This window comes from Charadrius vociferus, unplaced genomic scaffold, assembly GCF_000708025.1.
Source record: "Charadrius vociferus isolate BGI_N301 unplaced genomic scaffold, ASM70802v2 scaffold218, whole genome shotgun sequence".
In the NCBI taxonomy this organism is placed as follows: Eukaryota; Metazoa; Chordata; class Aves; order Charadriiformes; family Charadriidae; genus Charadrius; species Charadrius vociferus.
Window position 1 is genome coordinate 1,895,375 of NW_009650084.1, and position 27,558 is coordinate 1,922,932.

The window sequence follows — 27,558 nt, forward strand, 5'->3', positions numbered from 1 at the left end:
GGAATGCCTTAATTCTAGTACAGTTTGAATTGATAACTAAGTACTACAGGGTACAAGCCCGTCAGGAGAAATCAGTTAGCTCTTGCTGAACAGCTGCTTTGTGATAACACTGCTTTTGTTTTATGGTTCATAATAAAATACATCATCTAAACGCACAAAAAATGAAAGAAGTCAAGCTCATCGAAAAAAATTACTAGCTTCCCTTACAGCTACTGACTTGAGCTCTGAACAATGAGCTCGCAGGGATCATAGTTTAGTATGTGTTAAGTGATTTAAACTATTTTTGCAAACAATGACAAACATCCTTTAATGAAGAAAACAGTTTCCTTAAGCTGACAGTAAAGATCTAACGTATCAGTACGTGATGGTCAAAATTTAATGGAATAAAGATAACAGCAGATTTGAGAACAGAATCTCGTCCTTGAAAGCTCTAAGTTCTTCATTGTACAGAGTGAAGAAATCTTTTAAGGGTTAATACCTGTCCATGCCCAGTTATTTTCCAGGGAAGGAACAACCTATAAAACAAGCACATCCAAACTCTATATGGAGCTCAAGGACATTTCCCTGTTTGCGCTGTCAATCTCTAATTGTAAAAAGTTGTCTTATGTTTATTTCAGTTAATTGGTTAATGCTCTGCTTTATTAGCCCATGAGGTAACACAGAACACCGACCTAAATGTTATTTTAGGAATGAGTCAGCAGCAGCTGCTTCCAGGTCACTGCATTTTGGGTCTCTGTACCAATGTGGAGCACCTCAGCCCACCACATGCCAAGGGAGACACCAACCAAAGGGAGAGAACCACCATGTGCTTCTCGCCCATGACTCACTTCAACCAAATGGAACAGTGCGTTATGTTTATCTCTGTATAGAGCTGCATCCAATTGTCTTTGCCTGTAACATGGGTCCTTGCAAAGCAGAAATAGCATGGAATAGACAGCTTTAAAAAAAAATGTCCCAGCTGTACAGTAATATACACACATGCACGTAAAACAGATGTCTGCACGAGCATATCTTGATGTATGTACAGCATAGCACAATAAACACTTAATACTACCAAAACAAAGAATGCAATTGCATTAAAAACATAATGTTCACCAACATTATACACACAAGGAGACCACACAGTTCACATACACACTTACACGATGTAATACTGTTGCTGTGAACACTGACCTTCCTGTGCCACAAAACATTAACTAGTGTGGAATTCAGGACATCACAAGTTTCACCCTCGCCCTCCTTGCTCTGATACCCCTGACCATGCAACTTCTTATTTTGTATCTCAGAACCCTCACTGTTCTTATGGTTTCTACTTACGCAAAATCCCCCACTTTTTCCTTTATCTTGGTTTGCTTTTGGGGTTTTGTTCGTTTGTTGTGGATTTTTTTCTAAACCCCACAAACACACAGTCCACCTATCCTGCAACAAAGGACCCTGTCATCAAAGGAGTACTTGCACAGTAACATCAGACTTGATGTGTCAAGTTCTAGAGGCAACCAAGTGAAGCCATTTCACTGTCCTGCTTTTCCGCACCGTTTATGGCAGAAGCTTTCCTTGGTGTTTGTGGGTTGGTGGTGGTTTTTTTGTTCTCTGTTTGCTTTTTAAGATGCATTTTCTGGCAATTATACATCTAGAATGAACTTCAAACAGAGTCACCTCATCACCAGCACTTGGCAATATTCCCTAAACAGCACACTGTGCCTCCACGTTCTCTATGGCTATGCTCTATGTAACCATTTCTCTCCAGAAAAGTTTACAAGCTGCACCTTTAAGACATGAAGAGAGGGTTGTCTTATATAGCACAGTGTGTATTTCAGACAGAGTTGTACTAAAAACACAGTCCAGGAAATTGCTGCAAGTTAGATAATCCTAAGCACCTCTCAGACATATTCCACACTTTCATGAAGTTGTGCAGAAGTAGCAAAAGTTACTTCAGTTTGCCCTATCTGCCATTCCTCAATCCTAAATGTGCAAGTTTCATGCTGAATTTTATTATGAGACACTACTCGTCTCATTGCAAGTCAAACAGGACAAAAGGCAATGTTTAAATTGACCTCCAACAACTCTGGCCCCAAATCACCTTGAGACAATACATTCAAAAGTAGTAGTTTAAAAAAAAAAAAAAAAGAAAAAAGAAACACCCCACCCAAAGCTTCACAAAACAGGGGTTTACTTTGTTTTCTCTTCCTTTTTTTGGGAGTATTGGGGGAAGTAAGGTGGATGGAAGAAGAAAGGGTGTTTGACAAACCCAGACAGTCACTTCAAGATTAGCAAACAAACGTTAAGGCCGAGTAAACTGCTTAACTTTTCAACGGGAAACTCCTAAATCCATGGTCTTGGAAGAATGACACCCCTGTTTAGAAGTCTGTTGCATATTTAAGGCAAAACAACTGGCTATTATGATGAAGATTCAACTCAGCTTCCATCAGCTAAATTCCATCAAGAAAATAAAGGTATCGATTCAACATTATTTTCTCCCAGCCCAAGGGTGGAAAATAAAGAATTACCAATTCTTTTTGCCAATACCAGACCCAAAATTACAAATTTAGCAAATTTAGCCTCCAGAGTAGAACAAGCAACAATATAGCCCACCTGGCATTCAGACCTGGGCTAGAGACCTTAGCAATACCCGCTACGTAACGCGGTGCAACAGCTTGAGATAGAAGAACAGGCCTGTGGGTAACAGCCCCCTGCTTTTAGTTTTCAGTGTCTGATCCCCGTTCCAGTCTAATCAATCGGCCATACCGGCAAGCAGCTCTGAGCGTTTCTGGAAAAAAAGGGAAAAGCTGGAAGCTGTCTGGATATTTGTGTGGCTGAAAGACTTCACGACAGAAGTTCACCTTACACCTGTCTGAAATCAGTGGAACATCACTCCCAGCCCTGGAGCATGGTCTTAACATCAAAACAGGAAGACGCTAGAGTGCAGACTGAATGCCACAGAGGTTCTCAGCAATGCCTGTCTGCAAGCACAACTGCACAACCCCAACCTTTTATTCACTCTCCTCCAAAGGGAGCGAGACATCTTAAAAAAGTGGTTGATATGGTACCATGCTGCTTCCTGACAGAAGCCAGGCTTCAGAAGGAGCTGTACTGGTAATCAGTCTGGTCCTTTGTTCTGAATGTTTAGGCAGACACATGTGAAGAGAGTCCAGAAGTTTTGCACAGATCTGAAGACAGCAGGCAGAAAGGAAGGAAGAGAAGAAAGGGGATGGAATTCAGATACCTTTTCACTTTAATCAGATATTAAGTCTCCACCTGGGTTCAAAGACCTTGTCTGTCCAGGAACCGCTTCAGCCAACAGTAAAACAGAGGTGGGTATTCACATCACCTACTGACAGTAGCTAACCTCAGGGCCTCAGTTAGAAAAAGCCAGCTCCCCCAGTCGATCAAGAACAGGGTTCCTTCCTCCAGCTGGCCATGCGGAGAAGGCACAAGCTAGGTACTTCCACACTGATGCTCCATAAAAAGAGTTTGCCTTCTTCCAGCAACTATGAGGGTCCCAATTTAAGCTATGGGAGTTAGACTCATGGTGATGGTGGTTAATCCTAAAAACACGCACAGCATAATTTGCGACCATCAGTAATGATTCTGTTGTGCAGCTTTTAAGTGTTGGTATTTTCTTTACTTTTTCATACCTTTATTGCAATTAGGAGAGGTGAACAAGGCACAATAAAGGTCAAAAATCAGAAACAGTACATGTGAATATACAATTCTCTTTTTCCCCAGCTTTACTAGGCTCTCTTCATAAGCTAAGAAGCTATTCAATATTGTTTGCTTGAGTTTACAAGACTGACTAGCCACTGAAAAACAAGTATGTGCATCTGCAACTGTTTAGATCTACCATTGGCCATCAGTATGTACAGATTTGCTTCCTAGAGAAGCAAATGTTAGACAAAAAATAAGAATTACTTGTCATTTAAAACATTCAGTGTTTCATTGCATTAGTTATATTTAAGATGTTAAAGTGGATGAGCAATGAATTCTCTTTCTCAACGATTTTTTTATTAAGTCCTAATTTGAAGAATCCTAATTTAAAAAAAAAAAAAAGGTGCCCCCAGATTCTGTGTGTGTTGAGATTAAAGCACTGGGAAAAAAAATATCCTTCATTCTACAGATATGCCGAAGTCAAAAGGGAGCCCTTTAATATATTCTACAGATAAATCAGAATCCAAATATAAGGCCAAACTTCAGTTCACTGTATAAAAAACACCTTTTTTTGGTTTTTTTCCAAATTCTTGGGAGTGACAAAAAAGGTTTTGACATGAAGTGTTTTGGCTTTTTTTTTTTTTTCTTTTCAACTAATAGCAATACACAATAAGGAAAAATACCCCACATGACTCAGATGACAGATCTATGCAGTATACAGTAAAACAATTTCATGAGTAAAATGCAAATAATTAAAGTGGACTGAAACACATATAACTCCATGTGTTAGTCACGTAAGAACAGAATGAAGAGTTTGAAAGACAGATACACCGTCTGAAGTGGGATATTTCTAAGGCAACATTCGGAAAGAGCTATCCCACTAAACTCTCTACATTTCACTAACCAATACAAAACCATCCAACTAGAGGACTGTAGGGCTAAAACTAGAGTTGCTACAAAAAAATGTGATGACCTTTTAAGAGAAGTAGGTACTTTGTTCTGATGCAAACATTTTAGTATGTATATTAGGTTATCGTTTTATTTAAATTCACTCAAATACGAGCATCTTTTAAGTAGAAACACTTGAGATAACTCTTGTTTTAAAGAGAAAAATGTTGTAATATTAAATCTTGAAAATATGTAAGGTTATAGAAACAAATATCATATTCATAAACAGGACCTGCAAAAGTAGGTTTTAGATTGCTCCAATAATTCACCCCGTGTTTTTACTGAGGATACACCAATTCAAAAAATAAAAAGGAAGAAAATAAAATCGATTAAGGGGAGAGGGAGGCAACAGAAAAACATTCGATCGATGGCAACATCTGAATAGTTATTTTAGAAAGAGGAGGATACAGAAGGATACATATTTCACATTACATTGCATTTCCTGCAGTTGTCAACTACATTTAACGAAGATTACACACTTATGTCAAAAAAAGCTCTTTCACTTCAGCATTTGATTCCTCTGGGAAGGAGGGAGGGAGAAAAAGGAGGCACGGGGAGAAGAGGAAGTTAAGTTACAAGTTATGCTGTCCTTTCCCCCTGTGTAATAATTAAATATTAAAGTCACAGTCTAGCAAATGCAAAATTTATTTCAACTGTACATAACAGATGTCCTTTTTATATAAAACAAAACACTTAATTGATATATGCAACCACAAACAATATGCATACTGTACAGTACAATGCAACATTCAGATATACATCCATTTTGTATTTTCAAAAGGCAGTCACCTACTAAAGATGGCTTCTCCCATTCACAAATGAAGTGCACAATATATATTATTTTTTTTCTTATGTTTTATGTCACTATATACACATTACTGTGTTTTGGCAAGATTATGCAAAACACTCAATTAATATTGGTTGGTTTCAATTTATAGCAAATACTAATTTATGGAAACACTGCATAAGCCATGTGAAGAGGGGCTGACAATGGCTTGGACCTACCTTCTAATTCAGATTCTCCATCCTTCCAGTGTATTTGTAACTATAGACATATATTTTACAAAATTGCATAAACATAAGGTACTATTATTACCATGACTAAAAGTTCCACAAAAATAGAAACACTGAACCTTTGGACTGAATACCACCATTTCCACATTTGCCTTTTTTTTTTTTAAGCATGTTGCATTAATACTCCTGATCAGTTCACAATAGCTTATGGCCTGTAACACTGAAGACACGGAGTGATTGTAAATGTGCGGTGATGTTGCTATGAGAGATCCTAGTTATGGTAATAGTTAATGACTTAAATGCTACAATAATTAATGGTGGTAAACTGTCAAAGCTTTGGTGCATAGTAAGTCAATAAAATCTTCGGATCTGGATAACAAAACATTCTGTGTGATAAGGAAAGTTCAAGTGCAACAACTGTATTTCAAACTCATATTTACACTATAAAACATAAAACAGACATAAAGGAATTATCATTTATCCAATGCAGAAAACATTATTCAACTAGAACGCCACAGCTTAAGAAACAGGAGGAAAAAAAATAAATCCATACTTTCCATAGATGTAAAAAAACCCAAAAACTGACTGAAAGGAAGAGGGGAGTGAAGTGGGTTACAAATGCGCTGTGGAATGGTATGGAGCACACGTACTCATCTCATTTCTCTAAGCAACATTCCTCCACTTTGAAAAAAGTTCAACATACACAAGTTCCTGGTCATTATGTTAATATAGGAATAGTAGTAAAATGTACCCCTGAAAACCCTCCTTGGTAAGCACTGCTGCTTTTGTTAGTCACATTTTTTGAATGCCAACAAGAGTGAGCGAGGATAAAGCAGGTGATCAAACAAAACTGAATGCAAATCTGCAGATGTGAACTGCTCTGAAATAGCTTCTCCACGCTGACCACTTTCTGCAATCACGCACGTCTAGCAACTACTAACTTTCTGATCATGTCATCTGCAGAAAGGTATTGAGTATCTTTTAAACAGTGTGATCAAGTTCCCAGGCGGCAGTTAATGGCATCATCGTTATTCTGAACTTGTTCACAGAGTAGCACCTGAACACTGGATAGCATGCTTACTTGAAAAAGGGTAAGGGAATTGCATCCGGGGACCCTGGTGAAAATAAGAACTGTTTCTGTCCTTTTATCACGTGCTCTTCCCTAATGCTAATGAAGATTTAGAAAACAAGTGATTTTTGTTTCAATGCCAATTACATTATCCACAAGACGGAACACGCGCACTTCACCCCAGCAGTGCCCCAGGTGCAGGTTCGAGACCTTCAGCTGTGCACAGCGTGTCACAGTTCTCTGAAAAGCCAACGCGACTGTAAGTGAAGAGCTGCTGCTGAAAACAAACCTGCTTGTGAGAGAATTTACAAGACACAATAAAATCTGTCACGGACATGCTCCAAACAGTACAACCCCAAAGCCAAGCATTCGATTATCCAGAACTTCAAACAAGCCAATGTGATCACAGTTGTACCTAGAGTTTCAGATGCTGAACACTCGAGCCTCCATCAGGGGAACCATTTTCATCTCGTCTTTTCAAGAAGAATGGTCAATTGAGAGTTGACAGCTGCGTATTTTAACAGGCAAGTAAACATCTAGACCCTGCTTTCTGCCACGCTACTGCATACAGTAAAGTGACAGTATGACCACAGGTAACATGAGATTATCAAAAAACACTGCGTGTAATGAGCATGGACTGCTGGGTTTTCATGACAACTGCCAGACTCAGAGCAGGGAGAGCAGTGCAGTCCTCTCTATAAACATTTAAGCAATGAGGAAAAGACAGCAGTATAAAACCAGAAATTTTCATGGATTAGCAATTGCTCTTCCAAACAAATGGGCCAGATATGTGAATAACGGAATGATTTCACAGCTCTTGTACTACTTGTTTTTAAGCTGCATTTTTGTTATTCTACCAGTTTTGTATTTCGTTAGTAATATGTAGAAAATCCAACCCCTATCGCTAAGGTATTTCCATATTGCTGGCACTTGGCTCACAAACCAGTATTGTTTCAGTACAAAATACAAAAACGTGCTGTATCCAAAATTAAAAAAAGAAAATAAGAAAGGACCTGTTGCTACACTGACAAAGTCAAAGTAAAAAAAAAAAAGACCATTCAGAGCTACAAATTAACATCTGTCAGTTAAAAAAAAAAAACAAACCCTCAAGAAGTATCATCCTTAAAAGGATATACACTTTTTAGAATGACTTATTTGTACGTATATTGAATTGGCAATAGAGCCTTCCACCAGGTATAACTGAAGTTTCAGAAGCTCCCTCAGAAGTTGTTAAAATATCACATTAAAGAGACAAGGAACAGCAAGAAAACATCTAAGAAAAGCAGGCTGTGATACAACAAGCATTTGTTAAGAAAAAGCTCAGAAGTGCATTAGTTCTGGTGAGAGATATATGAGCAACAGCTCTTACGAGATGTAGACCCCATTCTGTAACTATGGGCTGTCCATATACTGTCATAGTCAGAGTCTTCTGAGAGGTCTGAAGGCTCCAAACGAGAAAGACTACTGCGACGACCCAAGGAGTCTAGACTTGATTGGTCATCATCAGCCAAGACGTGATTATGCATCAGGTCAGTGCCTTGCCATGCTAAGGATGTATAGGTGAAATGAAATGGTGGATGTGGATAGGCAGAGGTGGGATGAGGAGGAGAACGTAAGGAATAGCCACAACCAAACACATGAAATAAAAGCAAAAAGGTGATGGGAAGAGAAGGAAAAGAGAAAATATTGTTAAAAAGGCACCAAAGATTTTTTCTTCTTTTTTTTTTTTTAAATTTGTTTGGGGTTTAGGTATAAATTACACTCAGCATGTAATAACGTTTGAACTGTTACAGTACAATTTTTGAAGTGGTTTTTAAAATTGAAAGCAGCCTCAGTTGAGAATTTTGAATAACCAAAATCTTGTTTGAAAGTAGGATTTTTTGGAAGAGGAAGTTAGGTTCTTTTGAAGTATAGAGTCAGTTCTAGTCTGGGGGGGATTTGACTGGGGACAGAGCAATAAACACAACAAGCCAGCATGATCCAGCGCTGATGTGAAAAGCAACAGATCCTTCCCCACCACACATCTGTACCTCCATCCTTTCCCTCCCTTGCAATGACACACTCATTTGTATAGCTGCTTGGTGAACCAGCTCAGGGAGCAGTTTCAGATGAAAGTTAACCCTAGAAAAGATTATTTTTCAAGCAGGTAATTTCCCTACCAGCTCACCACACAGCCACAGAAGTGCTTGTGTCACCGCTGTAAAGAGGAAAATGCAGGGGAAAAAGCAAAGGTTCTCATGCAGAGCAGGGCTGCTGACTTTCTACATCAGCAGCGATATCTTGCACCCACTCAAAGGGACTGTCAAACTACAGCTTTTCTGTGCCTGTACCTCCTGTTATTTGTTTAACTATGTAGTAAGTTAACTCACAGAAAAACAGGGCCAAGAGACTAACAGCAACACAGTCTGGTCTGTTCCAACTCCTCACACACCTACGAGCCTCTATCTGAATCTATCTTCCCAATTAAATACTTTAAGACGGCTAAGGTAGGGATCAAACATAGCTAAGGATGCTTTTTCTTTTTTCTTTTTTTTTTTTATAAGGACGCTTTTTCTTTTTTTTCTTTTTTTTTGGGCCTGGCAATATCTGAGGATTGAAACCACGTAAGTAGCCATTCTATGAGCCACCATACACAAGATATTGCAAAAAATTTTAAGCCTCCATTTGGAGTAGAAACATGAAATAAACTGAGTATATAAGAAGCAGGAGAAAGTGAAACTCTATTCTTCTATTTGCACCTGTCTCCCCAAATTAAACCCCACATCTTCACCACCCAAACAACAGAAAAAAGTTGCTCTGCTACCTCTAATGCCACTGCCTGCCACATTCCACTGGTGCCACAGCTCTGTTGAATTGACATTGCCAAAAGCAGCACCCCTGGGGCTCTGGATTAAGGTGCAGGTAGGAGAACTGCCACATGAGTGCTGTGCGGGACAGGCAGAATCACAGAGGTAAGGAAGGAATATGTAAGAAAGGGCGTACTTCATGGATGACAGGCAACTCTCTCATTTTGTTCTTCTACACTGACTACTGCTCCCACAGATGCAATTCCAACGTGATTGGTTTTTTCCCCATTTCTACTTCCAGTCTACAAATGGATCTCCTGAAACCTAAAGTCTTAGATGACAATACTATTCTTACCAAACAAAGCAGCTGTGTGTGCTTAATCAATAAAAAAAAAAATGTTTCTTGCTGCAATTAAGAGCAAATAAAAGCTGCTGATTTCTGATGTATGCAATGATACTCACAAGACTATGTATATTTCTTAAATATACATAGAAAGGAAAAAAATAGGCAAAAAAGCAAAAAAAAAAAGATCATATCCATTTTATATCTGCACACACACCACTGTGCAAGTATACAAGTGTTTCCCCAACCATTTCTTGTCACATTGTCCTTGGAAATAATCAAAAGATCACAGTCGAGACATTTAAGCAACCACCTCATTTAATTTTGTTTGGAACAACAGTATATCTTCAAAATTTTGAACACATTTATTTCCTTTTATCCAACTAAACACACTACTGTAATAACTCTAGGGCTATAAAATAGATTAGTATTAATAAAAAATTATGTAATAGTAGCTAATTTTATCACCTTGGAGACTTATAGTTCACCAAGACAGAAAAATTAAAATTAAGGTTTTCACTGTGACTTCAAGAGTTTCTATAGTCTTATAGAAGGGCCATATTCCCATTTAAAAGTATGTATGAATACAAAGTAGTTGCATTTTTTTCAAGGTGATAATAGGAAGTGAACACATCTTAGGAAAATCCATGAACTAAGTTTGCAACCGCATTTTGAGACTTCTCAACTGTCAGCATAAAGTGCTTTTGCTTGGAAGCAAAACAGGCACAGAGCGCTGTGGGTAGCAGTGACAGTGATTAATACCGCAAATTTAAATAGCTTTAGTGGACAAGAAGTAAGTTATAACATCCACTCTTCTATTTCCTGACAACAGCAAAACCAGCCAAGTACTTCAGGATCATTATACTGTGTTCCAAGGATCCCTGAATTAAATCAGTATTCAACAGTGCAAAAACTGTGCAAACCGGAACAAACACAACAGCATTTTCTCCTTCCCTGTGTAAATGGAACACATGCTGGTGGACTCCCCTGCTTTGCGCAATGTTTTACTTACAATACAGAGGAACTCCACATGGCAATCTCGATTTGGATTAAATGAAGTAGGACCCCAGAGGCACGTTACAGGTTTTCAATAAGCTAGGTATTGATCTGAGAAACTAAAAATGGCTTTAAGCAACACACAGATCTGAGAACAATTTCTCCAGAAATTATGACATGGGATTAAAATTTGTAATTAACACTAAAAACAACTAGTGGCAATAAAAGTTAACTTTTATAGGTTTAGGTTACTTTTCCATAACGGAAGTCTTTGTTGAACAGAACAAGACAAAAACAGACTCCTCCAAAATTGTGACAACTTCTTTCTTCCCCCTCACTACTTACCAGCTTCTTCAAATTTACCAGAAGGCATACTGATCAACTGTCATACTCAGTTCAGACACCTCTCATTCATTAGTGAAGATTTTGTGCAATTTTAAACCATAACAAGTAGTCACTTTTGGGTTTGGTGGTTGGGGGTTTTTTTAGTGTTTTTTTGTTTGTTTGTTTGTTTTATTTAAAACACTGAAAGAATTATAGTCTCTAACCACGGTGCTTGGTATCCAATACTTAAACACTGATATTAAGCTAGAAACAAGTTATTTCTTCCAGGTCCAGCTTGCTACTTGCAAAGGCCTGAGAACATATGCCTGTCTTTTTTGCAAACCACCTAATTGTGTTTTAGTTAGCCATTTCAGTACTTTCTAACTTACTTGAATTTAGTGTTTGACGTGTTTTGGCACTTGTGCAATATGCTTCAATGACTTTAAGAATTTGAGCATCCTCTTCTAAAGCAGCTGTACCTAGAATCAATGGGAAAAATAGAATTTTAAACATGGTTATGTTTCTTAATACAGAAAAGCCTTTGTAAATCACTACATTTCAGTTGAAACCAAAGTTCAGCCTAATCAAACCTTTAAAATTCTCTTAATAATCTCATTTAAAAAAAATAAATCAAACTTCAATGAGCAAAAGTAACAGTTTAAAAAGAAAAAATACTAATTGGAAATGCATGGGGGAAATAAACCCAAGTCAGAGTAACTACCTGCACATTCAAGAAATTTTCTGAGCATCTGAAGTTGCACAGAACATGTTTTGAAGTGCAGTCACTCTGGTTCCCAAGCAAACAGCCAATAAATTGAAAAAAACTGTACACTCCAGTTACTATATACATATTATTGCATTATTTAATTAAAGAAATAAAGGAACAGCATATTAATTCACAGAAACGAAATCTTGAAAATTTTTTGATTTTGCATATGTATCAGATTTACCAAGAGGTAACAACACCCAATTGAAAATTAAACTCAGAATTAACAGCATAATAAATACATCAGTATAATTTCAGTCCAGCGTGCAGTAGGAAAGATTTCACAGATATACCCACGTGATAGCCACAAGTGGAGTAATTAAACTTCTCAGCCTTTAAAGTAGAAACAGCACTACTGAAAGAAATGTAACTACTCAAGCTTAACATGGCAAAATTTTCCCAAAGAGCTCCACAGCAAATCTTCTCCTTGGGGAAGTCAGTAAAAAAAACTACTCAAGTTGTTCACTTGCAACAGAGTGAAATTCCAATCAAACTGAAATCTAGAGGCAGCTCTACTGTTAGTTTAGATGGACCCAGGAGTCTATGTGTGGGGAAAGACAATTTGTTGTTTAAGAAGCATTTTTCCTGTTTTCCTCCTTGAGGAAAAAACTAGACTTGAAAATTTTCTGCTGCATGAATCTGAACTGCCTTCAAAATCAAAACATAGTAGTATTCTTTGTCAGCCAATGCATCCTGTTAGTTGTTCTGATTTATTATCACCAGAACAAAGCCAACGTCCAAGCTAACTCTTGAAGAAATTATCTTGACCCGATACAGTTTCCCCACAGTTCAAGAGACACAGATATTCCAAGGTACAGGTTATTTCTCTTTCAAGGCAGAAGAAGTAATTGGATTTCGTTGTGGTTAGAATGCAGCACCACATTATTACAGTAGCAGGAAATATATTTCATGTCTGAAATGATTATTGTGAGGGTACTCAGTTGAAATACCTTACTTATTTCAGTTTGTATGTTCTAATACTAATTTGATATAGCAGTTCCCAAAACATAGCCCATAAATCCCTGGGATTCCAGAGAACAGAAGTAATAAAACCCAAACTTATCTATCAATGAGCTTTAAGTTCGACAGAAGTTCCTCAGTGGAAAACTATTACTGCTCCACAAGCAGGAACAGGTTGAAGAAGCACTAACATATAGCAGAAGCTTCTAATTACTGACGCACTGTGAGCAAGAGGTGAATATCAAGAATCAGTAAGTATTTCTGTAAGTAACACTCTGACTTAAAGCCACCCAAAATCCCTTTCATTGAAAGTTGTAGCCTACATACAAAATACTGAAAGGTGTTAATTTAATCAGGAGTAAAACAATATATTTGCAAACTACACACCCCCTGCTTCCCCAAAAAAAGAACTCTCATCTCCTCTCACTAAGTGTTGCTTAGTAATTCCTAAATCTGCAAGTTGACAGCTTTACCTCTGTCATTACAACTACTGAATCTCCATCCTTCAGCATCTCAAATCATACTGTATTGTAGTACTTTCATTTTTCCCAAACAGATACCTTCCTGTAAGGACAAAACATCCTGAACTAAAACATCTACTTGCGCATCCATGAACACAAGATCTTTCTATTTGCTACCTTAACCTTTGCCATATGAGATTCACAGCACACTCAGAAAGACCTCCACCTTCGACAAATCAACAGTGCCTTGAGGAAAAGCTTCTTCTCTCCAACCATACATAAACCAGTGAGAGACAATGTTCACAGTAACACACTTCAAGCCTTGAACGCTCAAGGCGCAGTCTCCACCTTAAAAAGCCCATGAGCAAAGGACAGACACAGAGAAGCAAGAGTTGCTGTAGAAGAATCTGGCCTTCAGCTTAAATAAGCTGTCTTTTATGGATAAAAAGTAACTGGGTTATTCACACAAATTTCTAAGGAAGAACCAGAGTGACACTGACAACTAAGTGAATATTGTGTTCGCTTGATAACGTTAATGTTCCCTGCACCCCAAATTATCCCAACATCCAGATTTTGACCCTTCTGTTTTCCTGTATAGTCATCAAACTCTTGGTTCAGTGCTGTTCTTCAGACTTTAAGTAGTCTACAGCTCTGCAATTTATTCAAAGACACTAGCAAATGACCTTATTTCTAAGAGATTAGAGCAGACTGTTGATCTTACGAAAAGTGACTGCAGAAGCAACTAGTCTTCAAACCAGCCAACTTTCCAATACCCAGCTCAAGCAGAAGCTCCTACCATGGTCAATTTAAGAACACAGCTACTAAGTAATCTGCAAGAGTGGGACAGTATCCTCAAATTGTTGTTTAAAGTATTAAAAGACAGGTTTGCCTTACTGACTTTTACATAGCTCTATAGTCACCCTCACTTCCCCCCGCAGCAAACAGATATCAACAGGCACTTCACGAGCATACATCAACTGTGGTCAACAGTAAGGCTCTAGAAAGCAACTAACCCTATCACGACAAAAGCACCTAAAATGAATTACACAAACCATCCTCTGGAGATACCTACCCTCTCTCCCCTGACAGGAGAGAGGAAACCAGATGACTTGCTTACACTGTACAGCTAACTTTCACAGAATTTATGCCGTTGTTAATTCCAACCTTTGTATTACGCAGACATTTGTTCAAGTCTTTCTTACTTTTTCTCAGTGCAAACTCTTCGTCTGATGGCTTCCGTTCTGGCTTGCGTTTGGGAAGCAGCTTTTTCATGGTTTTAGGGCTTTTACTGAGATCCTGTGAGGGGAAAATGAAAATAAAAAAAGAGTAGAGCTTCTCTACAATATTTCAAAGTTTAACTTCGAAGATGCGTACAGGAGTTACTAACTAAAAATCTTTTAAGAGCACCAAAATTCAGTTTACTAATATTTTTTGGCACATCCGATTTGCCTGAACTGGCTGATTTACTCTCTACCCTTCCTCCAACTATACACAAAGGCAGACGTTTTATCTGTTCTATTAACAGAAATATACAGAAAAGCTGCTGCAAAAACATGCAGGCTGTTTGGGAGCTAAAGTGAAGGGAAGAGGCAGGCATACATTAACACAGTTTTTTTTTTTTCCTTAATTTTTGAAGAGACAACCCATTTCACTTGTCTACTTAGAAGCAGGTAAAAAAAGGACCTAACAAGGAAGCTTGACAGGTAGTATACTCTTTAAAGCCAAAATTTGTGAATGTGTAGGTCTGTTCTTACAAATCTCTACAGAAAAAAAAAAATACAGCAACAAATACAGCATTTCTGCTCAAAATGTGGTCATGCTAATTTACAGGAACAATGCTAGGTTACAGGAACAAAAGGAATATACTGGTCTGCCCCTTACCTTAAGGATACAAGACATCCTCTATAAAAATACAGAACAAGAAAGTAAAAAGGTGAATGAGCAGGACAGACCAAAGAAGATGAATATAGGTTTTGAACATCACTGTATGCTAAACACTGTAATGATTATTGAAATTTTTACCACATTGGAGGATTTAGTTCATGAAAACATGAAAGGAATTTAACTTAGATTACAAACTGAGCATACAGTACAGCCAAACAGAAGAACCTCTTGTAGCAACTAAGCCTAAATACTAACCTTCCAATTGCAGATCACCTATTACTTTTTCCCTGTTGTTTAGGGGATGTACAAAAGAAAAGGGGGGGAAGAAAAAAAAAAAAAAAAAAAAAAAAAAAGGCTCACACACACAGCCACCACAAAAAAAAAAAAGACAGCCAGGCCACACTGGGGCACAGTGGCCAGGCTACTGTTTCTAAGAAACCGCAATTTATATGTTTGCAAAATAAAATTTTTCTGCCAACATCTCACACCAGCAGAATCAAATGTTCTTAGGCATAACTGCATGATTCTTTCTGGGCCCTGTTGCTTCACGCTAAATTAGCATCATAAGAACTCATGACAAAGATACTGAAACAGGCAGTATCACCAAGCCACAGAGCATCCAGTATTCTTCTCCTCACATATGCGCAGACTTCCAACACAAATCTAACATTTTCTCACTATTTTAAAAACACACAAAATGTAGTGGCAGGACCAAACTAACCTACCGCTACCACATTTTTGTGGTTAAAACCACCACATTTTATTTCTCTTGGAACAGATTCCTGATTTATATCATATGCTAATTAAAAACTAGAGCAGCATCTTAAAATCAAAGCTTTTTTTTTTGCCAATAGTAACATTGGCCATCAGATTCTTTTGAGTACAAAAACATTGCACATTTTGACAGTTACTGTTACCTAGTAACGGTGGTAAATACTGAGGAACCACGAGTCAATTATACCTTGCAGTGTGCTTAGCAAATAACTTACTTTGCAATAAGCCTGGATGATCAACTTAAAGGAACTGCTAGTTTTAAAAATAAATAAATTCTTACTTATTAACTGGATAAAGTGTACAAAGAAGTGGAAGCACTTGGGGGAGGCGGTAGAAGCCTCTCCTAACGAGTCTTAGTATTTTCGCAGCTGCCAAGACTAAATCCCCGTTTGAAATAAACAGCATTCACTAGTCCGTTATCATTAATTCAGCATTGGCTGTTAAATCACATTTATATAAAAGCATGCACCAAACTGTAAAATGGTGGTGTGTAAAAAAGAAAGTTAAACTTCCCATTGCAGACCTGCTACACAGTCATTTTTCTTGGCTGCTGCATCTCACCTCTTTATAACAGAGAGCTGCTGAAGGCCGTAATGGAGGTGCAGGTCGTAAGCAGCTCAGACTCCAAGGCTTGGGGGTTTTCGGAGGTTCCAGAGGTCCCCAGTTTATCGTGGTATGTGGAGTCCCATGATGTGACGGATGAGGGAGAGTGTGGTATGCAGGAGTCAGTGGTATTGGCTTGCTGTCTGAATGCTTGCTGGAGGGTGTTACTGGATGGGAAGGAAGCTGTCAAAGACACAGAGGTGATGGGAAGGGAAAGAAAGCATATTATCATAATAAAGGCATACTATCATCACGGATCGGAGAAATAATCTCCCTCGCTACCTAGTGCCTCTGTTTATTACAGCTGACCTTTGAAAATTTTGACATTAAATTATTGTTTGGAAAAAATGAAGCTTAAGAAATTTTTATCGTCTACCACAGACAGAGCAGTCACTAGAACAGCTACGAGCAGCCCTACTCCCACTTTTCTCGCCACTGAGGGTGGAACTAAATTTAGATCCATTCATATCCAACAACTCCAATGCAGTACCCAAAAGAAGGTACTTAAGGAAATTGTTTCTACACAGCCTGTCAAGTGTATCACCAATTAAGACCTACTGTTTTAAGTATACTTAAAAGATGGTGAGGTATTACTTGGTCAAAATAGAAAAAGTAATGATAATGAAATTTCTTTTACCCCATTAAACTATTACACCAAGATCTAAGCATTTTATTCTTTGTTCACACAATTAAAAACAGAAAGATTTTTTGACCCATTAAACTACAGTCATAACATTCAGTTCTCATTACTAGTGGCTAAAAAAATGCTTTACATGGTGGTATATTTGCCAGATAACCTAACTCTGCATACACTGCTCATTTACTTCGATCCAGAAGCTACTTCTTACTGTGTGAGATGGCACAGAGTGAGGTTTAATGGCGGGATTCCCAACAGTTGTGACTTTGGTTTGCTTCTGCAGATGATCCACCCATTCATGCAAATCTTGCTGGTTGTTACAAGACACTAGTATCCTTTCAATCATATTTCCTAGGTGATAGAACACAGAAGATGTAGGAAACCACAGAAAAACAACTTAGTCAATCTGACATGATCATAAAGACACTAATTTCCTAAAACATTATATCCCCTAAGTACTAAGCAAAAATTTTAACTTGTATTTTCAGCAATCTCACTTTTCCAGGTTGTAAGAGATATTTCCTCCACGTATTTGTTCCTGTGCCAAGCACAGGAGTTCTACCTTTTTTCCCCACCTGTAATAACTGAAGACAACCTTTAATGATATGAAATAGATGTAGGAGACAGGCTTATCTAGTAGCCTTACGCTTCTCCATCTTCCCCAGGAAAGCCAGCATATAGCCTAAAATGTCATTCTTGAGTCTGTAAGCTACAACACAGGAAAAGTTATAAAATACAGTTTACTGATCTTCTCTTTGAAAAAGGCATAAAGTTGGTCTGAATCTGATATTAAAGCTGAAGCAAAAGTCAGCTGGGAAACGAGCGGGAAGATTAACCAAAGATTACTTTAATTCCTTCAGTTAACTCTATTTATCTGTCACATTCCTCATCTGAGGTCAGCTTCATAACTTATCTCAGAAGAACATGCACCATCAACAGCTTTTTCCCCTCTGCCTCAGAGCACTGATGTGTGATACTGCCAGCCACTTGAGAGGGTCAAAATTACTTTACTTAAACGCAACCAGATAGGCCGAAGAATTGACCCAGGAAATGATTGAAGGTATAAAGCTCCACCATGTGGACCCTGCTCCCACTGTCCTTTAAATCCCCAAGGAAATAAGGTACATGCTGAAACAAATAATTTAACACACTAAAATTACCCAACGTAAGCACAACGGTAATCATCATTAGCAAAGACACTAAAGGCCTCTCAAGAAAGAGGTGGACCATTTCTAGAAGAAAGCTCTTGCTTAAAGGTCTTCCAGAGCCTCTGGAATTTCTCGTATTCCAGTGAGTAGCACACCTTGGACTGCTTCATTATAAAGGACTTCCTCCAAGGCTACTGCCTCCATTCATTAAAATACCGAATTTGGGGATGAACCTCATGCAAAGACAGTTTGTTAACTGCTTAAGACAAGAAGTAAAAAGCAGCTTTCAAATAAGGCTCTGGGCATCTGCCTTACAAAACTTGTATAATCACAGGACAGTTGAGGCTGGAAGGAACCTCTGTAGGTCATCTGCCCCCCATACGCTGAAGCAGAGACACCTATACGTGGTTGCTCAGAACCGCGGCCAAACAGCTTTTGAGTATCTCCAAGGATGGAGATCTCTCCAGGCAACCTGTGCCAGTGCTTGGTCACCCTCACAATGAAAGCTTATACATCTGTTCAGATAGAACATTTTATGTTTGAAATAGCATATCATGGAGTAAGTAGTAAATAAAAATATTTATGGCCAATACCTGATATTTCAAATGCATTTTTATGGTTTTCACTGTCTTCTAGCTTTGTAATAGTCATTCCTGTCGTTGGCAGTTTTCCCTAAAAAAAAAAAACCAAACCAGTAACATTGAAGTTGGAAATCCAAAACACACACAAAAACATTACCAAGTAAAGAATATGTAAACTTCAAGCTCTGAACAGAGACACACACAGTGAATTGGCAAACACACACTGATGGGTTTGAAAACATTTAAAAATCCACACAAACACCTCATATTGGAACTTTTTGATAGGGCCAACTTCTGTCAATGACACCTGTGATTTCAATGAGTCTATTTCATACCTATGCAGGTTATGAAATCCATACAAATAAAATAGTGGTCATTCATCAGAGCCCCTTGGAACAGTGACCTTCAGGGTCATCCAATATGACACGCACGCCTAGAGGCAACCGTGACTCATCTTTAAGCATGTTGGCAAACTGGCTGATTAGCTCTCAAAATAAGGTTTGTGGTACAAGTAAAATTAGAAAGGAAGATTTCACTAAACAAATGCATCAATTATTTACTGAAGATTTATGTCTCTAATAACCCCTCTATTAAATTCACTCACAGAAATATTTGGGGAAAGAAAACAAAAGCAGTAAAAACACCTTTAAATTTGTAATGGTTCAAAAGAACATTTGCAGAAGATAATCTCTCATTTTAAACCCTGTCAAACTGAAAGAAAAAAAAGTCAGTTTAGGATAACTTTTTGACCCTTTAGAAATGCAGAAGAATAAATAAAACTGAATATTGTCAGGATGAAAGGCTTTACCAAAAATACAACTTTTATTAAAGTTCTTCAAGATAGATCCTGTATTCTCCTGCACAGAAACTCTATTCAGCACATGCTGGCAAAAGCACAAATACTATGTACTGTGGAATTTTGGCTCCAATGGAGAGAGAGGAAAAAAAAACAAAACAAACCAACAACTTTTTTGGGGTTGGTTTGGTTTTGTTTTTTTTTTTTCTTCTTTTTCTTTCCTAATGACTGCAGAATGGACAAAGATTTCTTAGAAGCTTGGAAACTAGAAATCACTTGGTATTCTGTATGCACAGGGCATGCTCAAGCCCAAGATGCCAAAGAAAAAGGAAGAGTTTTCTTGCAACAGCTTCCCCACTGAAGGAAAAACATGGTGGCATCATGCACTACAAAGCAGCCTAAAATTCCCTCTTCTGTTTTTTGGTGTTTGTTGGTTCATGAATCACAGAGCATACAGCCACACTGAGAGAGGTGCAAGAACTGGTAACATAGGCGAAAAGGAAGTATGAGGACACACCGAGCAAAAGACTGGTGACAGAGAACAAGGATCACATGAGCCACATGGAGAGAAAAAGTACGAAGTCAGCAAAACACAGAGAAAATGGAGCTGAACTCATGAATTATTTACGTTCCAACAAAATTGCAAAGCCATCCTGTAAAGTATGATTTGTCTGCCCCTTGTGACTTCAGTTTGCCACTGCTAAAAGTCCTCCTAATTAGCTCATGTGGCAGGTATCAGCACTATCAACCAGAACATCTGAAGCTTGTTGATAACTGGAATATTCAGAAACACAGGGAGGGTGTAGTGCAGGATGCAGACTCCAGTGGCATCATTTCCCTGGGAATGGCTCAGGGAGCTGCATCATCTTCTGTCTGTATCCATCCCAGTCCCGAGACAAATACCTCACAAGAAAAGCCCAGGCAGCTCACGTTACACAATCCAGACAGACACAAAGAGCGATGAAATAATTTTGCTTTGTTGTGAGTATGTAGTCATTAATATTTGAGAAGTTCTCAGTGCTGGGAAAATCATGTGAGAGATAAGGGAATTAAGAGTTTTGCATTCAACAGAAGGTTGGGCAGCAAACATTAAGTTGGGCTGTGGCAATACTGCGCAGAAACTGAAACAAACACACAGGAAATTGCTTATTTACTGAACAACGCTGTGCACCTGGCAGACAAGGTGAGAGAAAGGAGAAAGAGATGTGGTGTACAAAGGAAGAGTAAAATCAAGCCTGACAGATTCATTGTTTATTTCACATTTTTTGTTAACACACTGTATTTCCAGTCAGTTGCCTTTGTAACCAGTACACAAGAATTTTTCTTTCACCAGAAATTCTGGATAAGCCACTTGAGATACAGAGGTCACCTGCCTTTTCTAGTATCTTTTTTCCACCCATGTTATGATAAAGCACTGGCCAAAAATTCTGATGAGCAGCACAAAGCGAAGAGAAATTTGATTGTGCATTTGAACGACCTAATGCAACACAGTCTCAGACAAATGCAAATACTACCATGGCAGGTAAGATACAAATTCAAAAATGAATTTTGGAATTCAATTGCTCTAAAAAAAGTTCCAATCAAAATTGGTCCTGTTTTACCACAAACCAGGACAATGTGTGACTGGATGTAGCCAATCCGGTAGGAACCCCGAATGACTGTGCTCCAGCATTCCCTCACAGCAGACAAATCACTGCTCAGGAGAAGGAACAAACTGCTCGAGAGCTTGGTTTACCAAACTACATACAGCAGGCTTCTTTTAGAACTTATGGTGTTTTAATGTGGTGTTTGTAAGTCACGTAATACTTGAAGAACGTTTACAAAGAATTCAGAAACTCACGCACTGTGCATTTACTTTAACTTCACCTCTGAGGAGTCTTTGAAACTACAGACCCAGAATGCAGGTGCTTCTGCAAAATGTGTCCTAGAAAAGCCAATCCAATCAGCACTGATTCTCCTGCACTATAGCAGAGCTGCTCTATTTCTCTAGTGGGGAAACAGGCAAGAAGTACTCAGCCAGGAAACTTGCTTGAGAGCTCAAAGACTATGTCTACCAGCAGCAAGTCGTGGCTTTCTGAAGTGAAACACCTGGTGCTAAAGACCTGAAGGCCACGTTGCACGCATTTCAGGGGGTGTTACGCTGGGCTAGCTCTAGGCTGGGGCCATGGACTGAGTGCCAGTCCATGTACTTGATCTGCTTCAGTAGTTGTAGCAGATCAAGTGCACTTTTGGAGCATGCCTTCCAGTTCAGCTTCATCCAGAGGGAATCCAGCCTGTGAGCCCTGAGACTACTTCTACACCGTGACTCAAAAATCACTAGAATAGGGAAAACTAGAAGATTCATTTCAAAAGTGCTCTGTTCATTCAAAGATAAAACACTAATGTAGACACAGCTAAAGAAACAGAGGCAAGCTTAGGAGTGCTGTGTAGTTTTGGTAAGACTTGAGCAGCAGTTGGAAGAGCACTAACAAACCCGTATAATTTTCCTATGTAGATCTAAAAAGCTACTGACACTTCCTCTCATTAGCTACTACTAACAAGGTGAAAAAATCCCTTGCTGATAACTGCTAAAAAATAAAAAAAAAAAAAAAAAAAAATCATACCCAGGCTTCTAGCCCAGAATTTTATAACACAGATGACCCGTTCTTATTGCAGAAATTACTTTTTATCTTTATAAATGCAGAATTTTAACAATCAGTTATTTAGAAACAGTTATTTAGAAAAAACCCACCGCTCAATACATTTACACACATATGTACATGCATTACTTTACCTGATAGATAAACCCACTCATTCTCGGGCTGGCAGACAACATCAGCAAAATGTTAGGGAAGAGAAGAAGATACCTTTCATTCTTCTCCTTATCAAAAAAAAGAACATGAAAAAGTAAATATAACACCACAAGCCCTCTACTCACTTTTTCTGTTTTGTATTATTAAAAACTACCATCAATGTTACAACTCCATAATTACTCCACAAATATTTGCTCCTGGCAAAATTAACTCTCCATTAGAATTAAGAAAAAGCCCAAATTATTTCATTTTTTATTTGAAAAGTGCTAGTAACACCAGCCAATACTTCTTCCTGGAGAGTACAGCCTAATATTTTAAAACAGAAATTTTACAGTCTGAGTGAAATACTGACCTTCTTTAATACAATAACAACTGTTTTGCTGGTTGCAGCAAAGTCAAAATTACACATGTGATATACTTCTTAATATAATTTAGATGGATGCTGTTACAGTCATGTCAAGACCGTGGTCTCTCAAATTGGAGAGATTGGATTTTTCAATGATGTTGGATTGTGCCCCAAAGTAGAAAAAGAATATAAAAGAAAAGTAAAAAGGCTTATATTTGCAACAAAACCACTCACTACTTTCTTTTGTTTTTATTTGCTGGTTTCACTTATGAAGTTGTCCTTTGTGGCTTTGTTTCGGGAGTATTTTTATGGAAGAAGTTTGTCTATAGTCTACCACTATAGACAAACAACAACAAAGAGAATCATTAAGGTATGTATTAATTTTAATGACAAAACAAATATATCCATTGACAAAGTCACCATCCCAATGTCAAGCATCTTAGCGAAACAATCCAAGTCCTTCCAAAGTTTTAATGTTTCTATCTGTTTTTCAGTAAACATTTACAAATGTCTGTATCATTTAAAAAAGATAAAACCAAAACCAATTGTTTTTGCACAAACCAAGCTTTTCTGTATCTAGTCAAAAAGCTTTAATGCTACGCAGAAACTTCTAAAAGTCCATTACATTTGACATTTTAGCTCAGAGTGGAGGGTGGTGTGGTGTTTTGTTTTTAAGACTACAGGAAGAGACCTGACTGCAGAAGACGCACTATCAGCTCTATCGAATCTTACTGATTTATTTTAACACCTAACAAAATATCTCACAGAAAAATATCAGGTGACGAATTTTTGAAGTATTCAGTTGCATAAATGCTTTCTTCTTTCCTCATATTTATGGACATCTTTGTTCTAAGGGAGGAAACTGACTGAATGAGGCTGCAATTCAAAGCCCCCACCAGGTTCAAAGCTCCATTGATTTTACAGGGGAACAACTGACAGTGAAAACATGTCGGTAATCTGTATAACATTTCCCTTCTGTTAGCACTTGCTTCTAAGATTATTTTAACAATATTTCTGGTAGGACAACCTTTTCTTTGTATGTTTTGTTTATCTAGTTTGTTTTTAAAAAGATCACCCCAGACTTTGCAGTGTCACCTTCAACTGTCGTAATGTCTCTTTTTATTCCTCCAAAACCACTTGGTTCTCAAGCTTATATTTCAAAATTTACTACTTGAGCAAAGTGCCCAAAACAGTGAGAAAAAAAATGTGCCTTGGACACCTTACAATATAAAACCTGAAAGTTTTTGTTATTTAAAACATGCCATAACAACTCCTATGCAAAATGATCCTGACACTTAACATGGGAAATCCTGTTTGTTACGCACTTTGAAAAAAATCCTGCAAAATCATCTTACAATGCTTATAACTGCTATATTTGGTTACGTTCCAGTAAGTTTTATGCATGAGACCACCCATCCTCAAGGAAATTTATTTTACGTTTTGTAATAAAAGTCTTAAATCAGTAGAAAAAGATTTTAGTCTCGATTAGTATCTCTGAAGCATTCCGTTTATTTCTGCTGCATAATAATTATAATTAATTTTATTCAAATTGAAAGAAAGACCAACAGTAAAGATGAGAAGGACATTACCTCACTTCCAGCACACTGAATCATGACCTGGGACATGTAAATCACAGTGCCAAGTGTTTTAATATCCTCTCCCTCCCAACAACGGATAGCTTCTGTCAGTATTTGAAGTTCAAGTTCTTTCCGTTTCCGTACTTCTTGACATTGTGCCTAACAAAGATAGGGAAAAATACCATCTCTGTCAACTCTATCAAATTTGGAGCAGGTTAAGGGTAAAATTACCACTAGAGTTGTATTTACTGTGGTGGGTGGAGTACACAGAAGACAGCACCTAACTTGAAGCATTTTCATTTAAAGGACTATTACCAGTATTTCTTCTAAAGCTAGTTTTGCTGGCTTCACTATTACTTTTCCTTTCAATACACTGACTTCAATTACTCTTCCAAATTCATAGTCATAGTCCCATTTCTGAAATGTTTCCTTCCTTTACATTTTAAATTTTTGTACTTCCAACAAAAAATGGCTAGGCTTAGCAGAAAAGAGTAACACAGCTGTCAAGAATACACGACTATACAACAAAGCATCTTTCTTCAATAAAAAAAGCCACGCTAACTGTGCGAACTATGAGTGTGTACAACCTTGTGCTCCTATTTTTATTAAATGTCTCCAACCTGCTCTACTAGCTGAACTCCCACTCATCTCATTTTAATTTTTCTCAACAAGAATTGTTTTCTCTCATTAGTAAAGCACCCAACAGAATGGGATCCCCAAACCTCTTCTGAACAAAGATAACGCAAGATTTCTGCTTTAGAAAATAGAAAATGCTAGGTTACCACCAGCACACACTCCTAACAGGAAACAGTGTTCTTCAGGACACTAGTTATGATAGCACCAGTAGAAAGGGAAACAAAGCACAAGAGGGCAGACTGAGAGGTGCAGAATGCTTTTGTGGCTCTTGCATCAATAGTCTATTTGCTATAACTCCCCAGCAAATTACCACCCTCAGGCTCTACCCACAAACAGCATCAATTTCCACGCTCTCAAAAATTTCTTATACGAACATTTACAAAAAGGCTTCACTTTTTTAAAGCAATAGAGGGGGTTGAAATTAAAAAACACTCTCCTTAAAATAAATTATCTATTTTTTAATCACTCTTACAGAAAGATTTTTGAAGGCAGTCATGGATTTTTGAATATCTGGGCGATCCGGATGATAGTCCTAAAAACAATGGAGAAAACACACAACAAAAACTTTAGTTCTAGTTAAGTTAGCACAAAATTTTTAGAGGCTTAACTAAAAGCAAATAAACAATTCTGCAAAATAGAAGTTGTAGAGTTATCTGTTCTCTTTTCACGGCCTTCTTATTCTTATATCAAACACTGGTGGCTTGTAGTAAAAATCAAGAGTAATTTATAACATTCCTACTTATGCTTAAAATAGAGCCAAGGAAGTTTTACAAGACCTAGGGGACAAGAGATTTTGAAATCATAATAAGAAAGTGTTTCACAGAATCACATTTATTTTAAAAAGTTTTATTTAGCACATTAGCTTTGTCGAAAACTAGATTCCTTACAGACTAGTATGTTTGATTGTCACTAACGGACAAACCAAATTGTGTGACAAGACAAAGACCCATACTCTTTCTATTTCTCTCCCTCCTTCACACTCAAGAAATCTAACCTATAAAATGCAAAGGTGGAAACTGTAGCTCTTCAAACACCTTCCCATATTGGAAAGATCATTTTTGGACAATGCTCAGTAGAAGTCAAAGGGACTATTTCGGTCATGTGTTCGACACGCTGAGGTCCTAAGATGAGAAGCAGCACTCCTACAAGATAAAGTAACCTCAAGTTGTATGAAGGAGACACATTCAATGTCAAGTCAACCAAAGACCCTGCAAGATTGTTCTAGAAGTGAAGATTAGCTTCTCAGGCTAGATTTACTTTAAGTTTAGCTTTTACAGGAAGTTTACTGCACTCAGTTTTAAACCATTGCAGCTCATATTTTCGAAGGCTGATGGAAGAGCAAACAAATGTAATTTTGGGTCCCATCATGTTTGACATGTACCTTTAAAATAATTGTTGTCAAATCATCATTAAGCTGGAACATAAATGCTGATAAGATATACCTCCATGTGCCTTTCAAGTTCTTTGAGTAACGTGGGGTATTTATCCAGACGCATAAAAGGTTTGCTGAGGCCAGTGGTCAGTACAAGGATCCCAGGGCTGTTGGCACCTTTCGTCTCCATGAATTCTCCTAGCTCCTCACTGTGTACACAAGATATTTAAGCAAATTAACATCAAATTACCAAGACAATTAAAATTACATTGGATTCTTCACTTCAGTCTTTCATCTGCAATGACTTCTGCCAATAAAACAAGAGGCCAAATAAATCAGCAAGTAATTCAAGTATGACTTCAGTGCTGCAATCAGTTTCTGCATTAAATAAAATACAGGAACAATGACATTTGCAGATCTGGGGTCCATCCAGGGAACAACAGATATAGGATCAAACCCACCAGTCTAGGCAACTGATGCTCAAAGACAGCTCTTAAATGCTCCCCCATCCAAGCAACAATTACAGGATAAAGCCATTTGCGCTACATTTTATTACTCAGCTCTTTATTCTAGTAAAATGACATCTGACCAGGTTTACATCAGAGCTGGTTTACACAGGTAATGACCAAGCATGAGTCAAACAGCTTCATATTTAACAAAGCATCAATATTTTTAAGGTGTCAGGCACTAATGGGAAGACACAGAATGTTTCAAAACTTTTTTTCCTCCCACAATTGCATGTTTAATGACCTGATCTCACATATCCAAGGTGTTATTGAAAAATGACCAACTAACCAACAGCCATACAAATGTTAGATCACAGTAGAAATAATTACCGTGCAATCAATTCTCAAACGAGTTAGGGTTTCACTGAGGGTGTACTTACACAACACACTTGTTTTGACAGCAAAGCTGTTTTAAGAAATCCATGCTCTCCAAGTATCATGAACTGCTACTTCCCCTATCCAGATGTTTTTTTCATATTTGAATAATTTCCAAGAACCATCCCCTCAACTTTTTACATTAGCTCAGTTAAAAAAGCCGTGCATCCTAGGAATTTCAGCTTACTCTGCTATCAAGGAAACTTAAAATAGCTACAT

The 27,558-nt window shown here is 37.9% G+C and overlaps 1 protein-coding gene across 1 annotated transcript in view; it reads right to left on the minus strand.

The window, feature by feature from the left end:
• ARHGEF7 (Rho guanine nucleotide exchange factor (GEF) 7) overlaps positions 1 to 27,558 on the minus strand; it is a 74,662-nt gene that overhangs the window by 5,465 nt on the left and 41,639 nt on the right. The window contains exons 9-17 of the mRNA XM_009892134.1: positions 26,529 to 26,667; positions 25,559 to 25,618; positions 24,463 to 24,609; positions 22,509 to 22,595; positions 18,952 to 19,030; positions 17,422 to 17,561; positions 16,532 to 16,756; positions 14,515 to 14,608; positions 11,515 to 11,604 (exon numbers count right to left, since the gene is read on the minus strand). Coding sequence (XP_009890436.1) covers positions 11,515 to 11,604; positions 14,515 to 14,608; positions 16,532 to 16,756; positions 17,422 to 17,561; positions 18,952 to 19,030; positions 22,509 to 22,595; positions 24,463 to 24,609; positions 25,559 to 25,618; positions 26,529 to 26,667 — 1,061 coding nt within the window. The remainder of the gene's footprint in view (positions 1 to 11,514; positions 11,605 to 14,514; positions 14,609 to 16,531; positions 16,757 to 17,421; positions 17,562 to 18,951; positions 19,031 to 22,508; positions 22,596 to 24,462; positions 24,610 to 25,558; positions 25,619 to 26,528; positions 26,668 to 27,558) is intronic.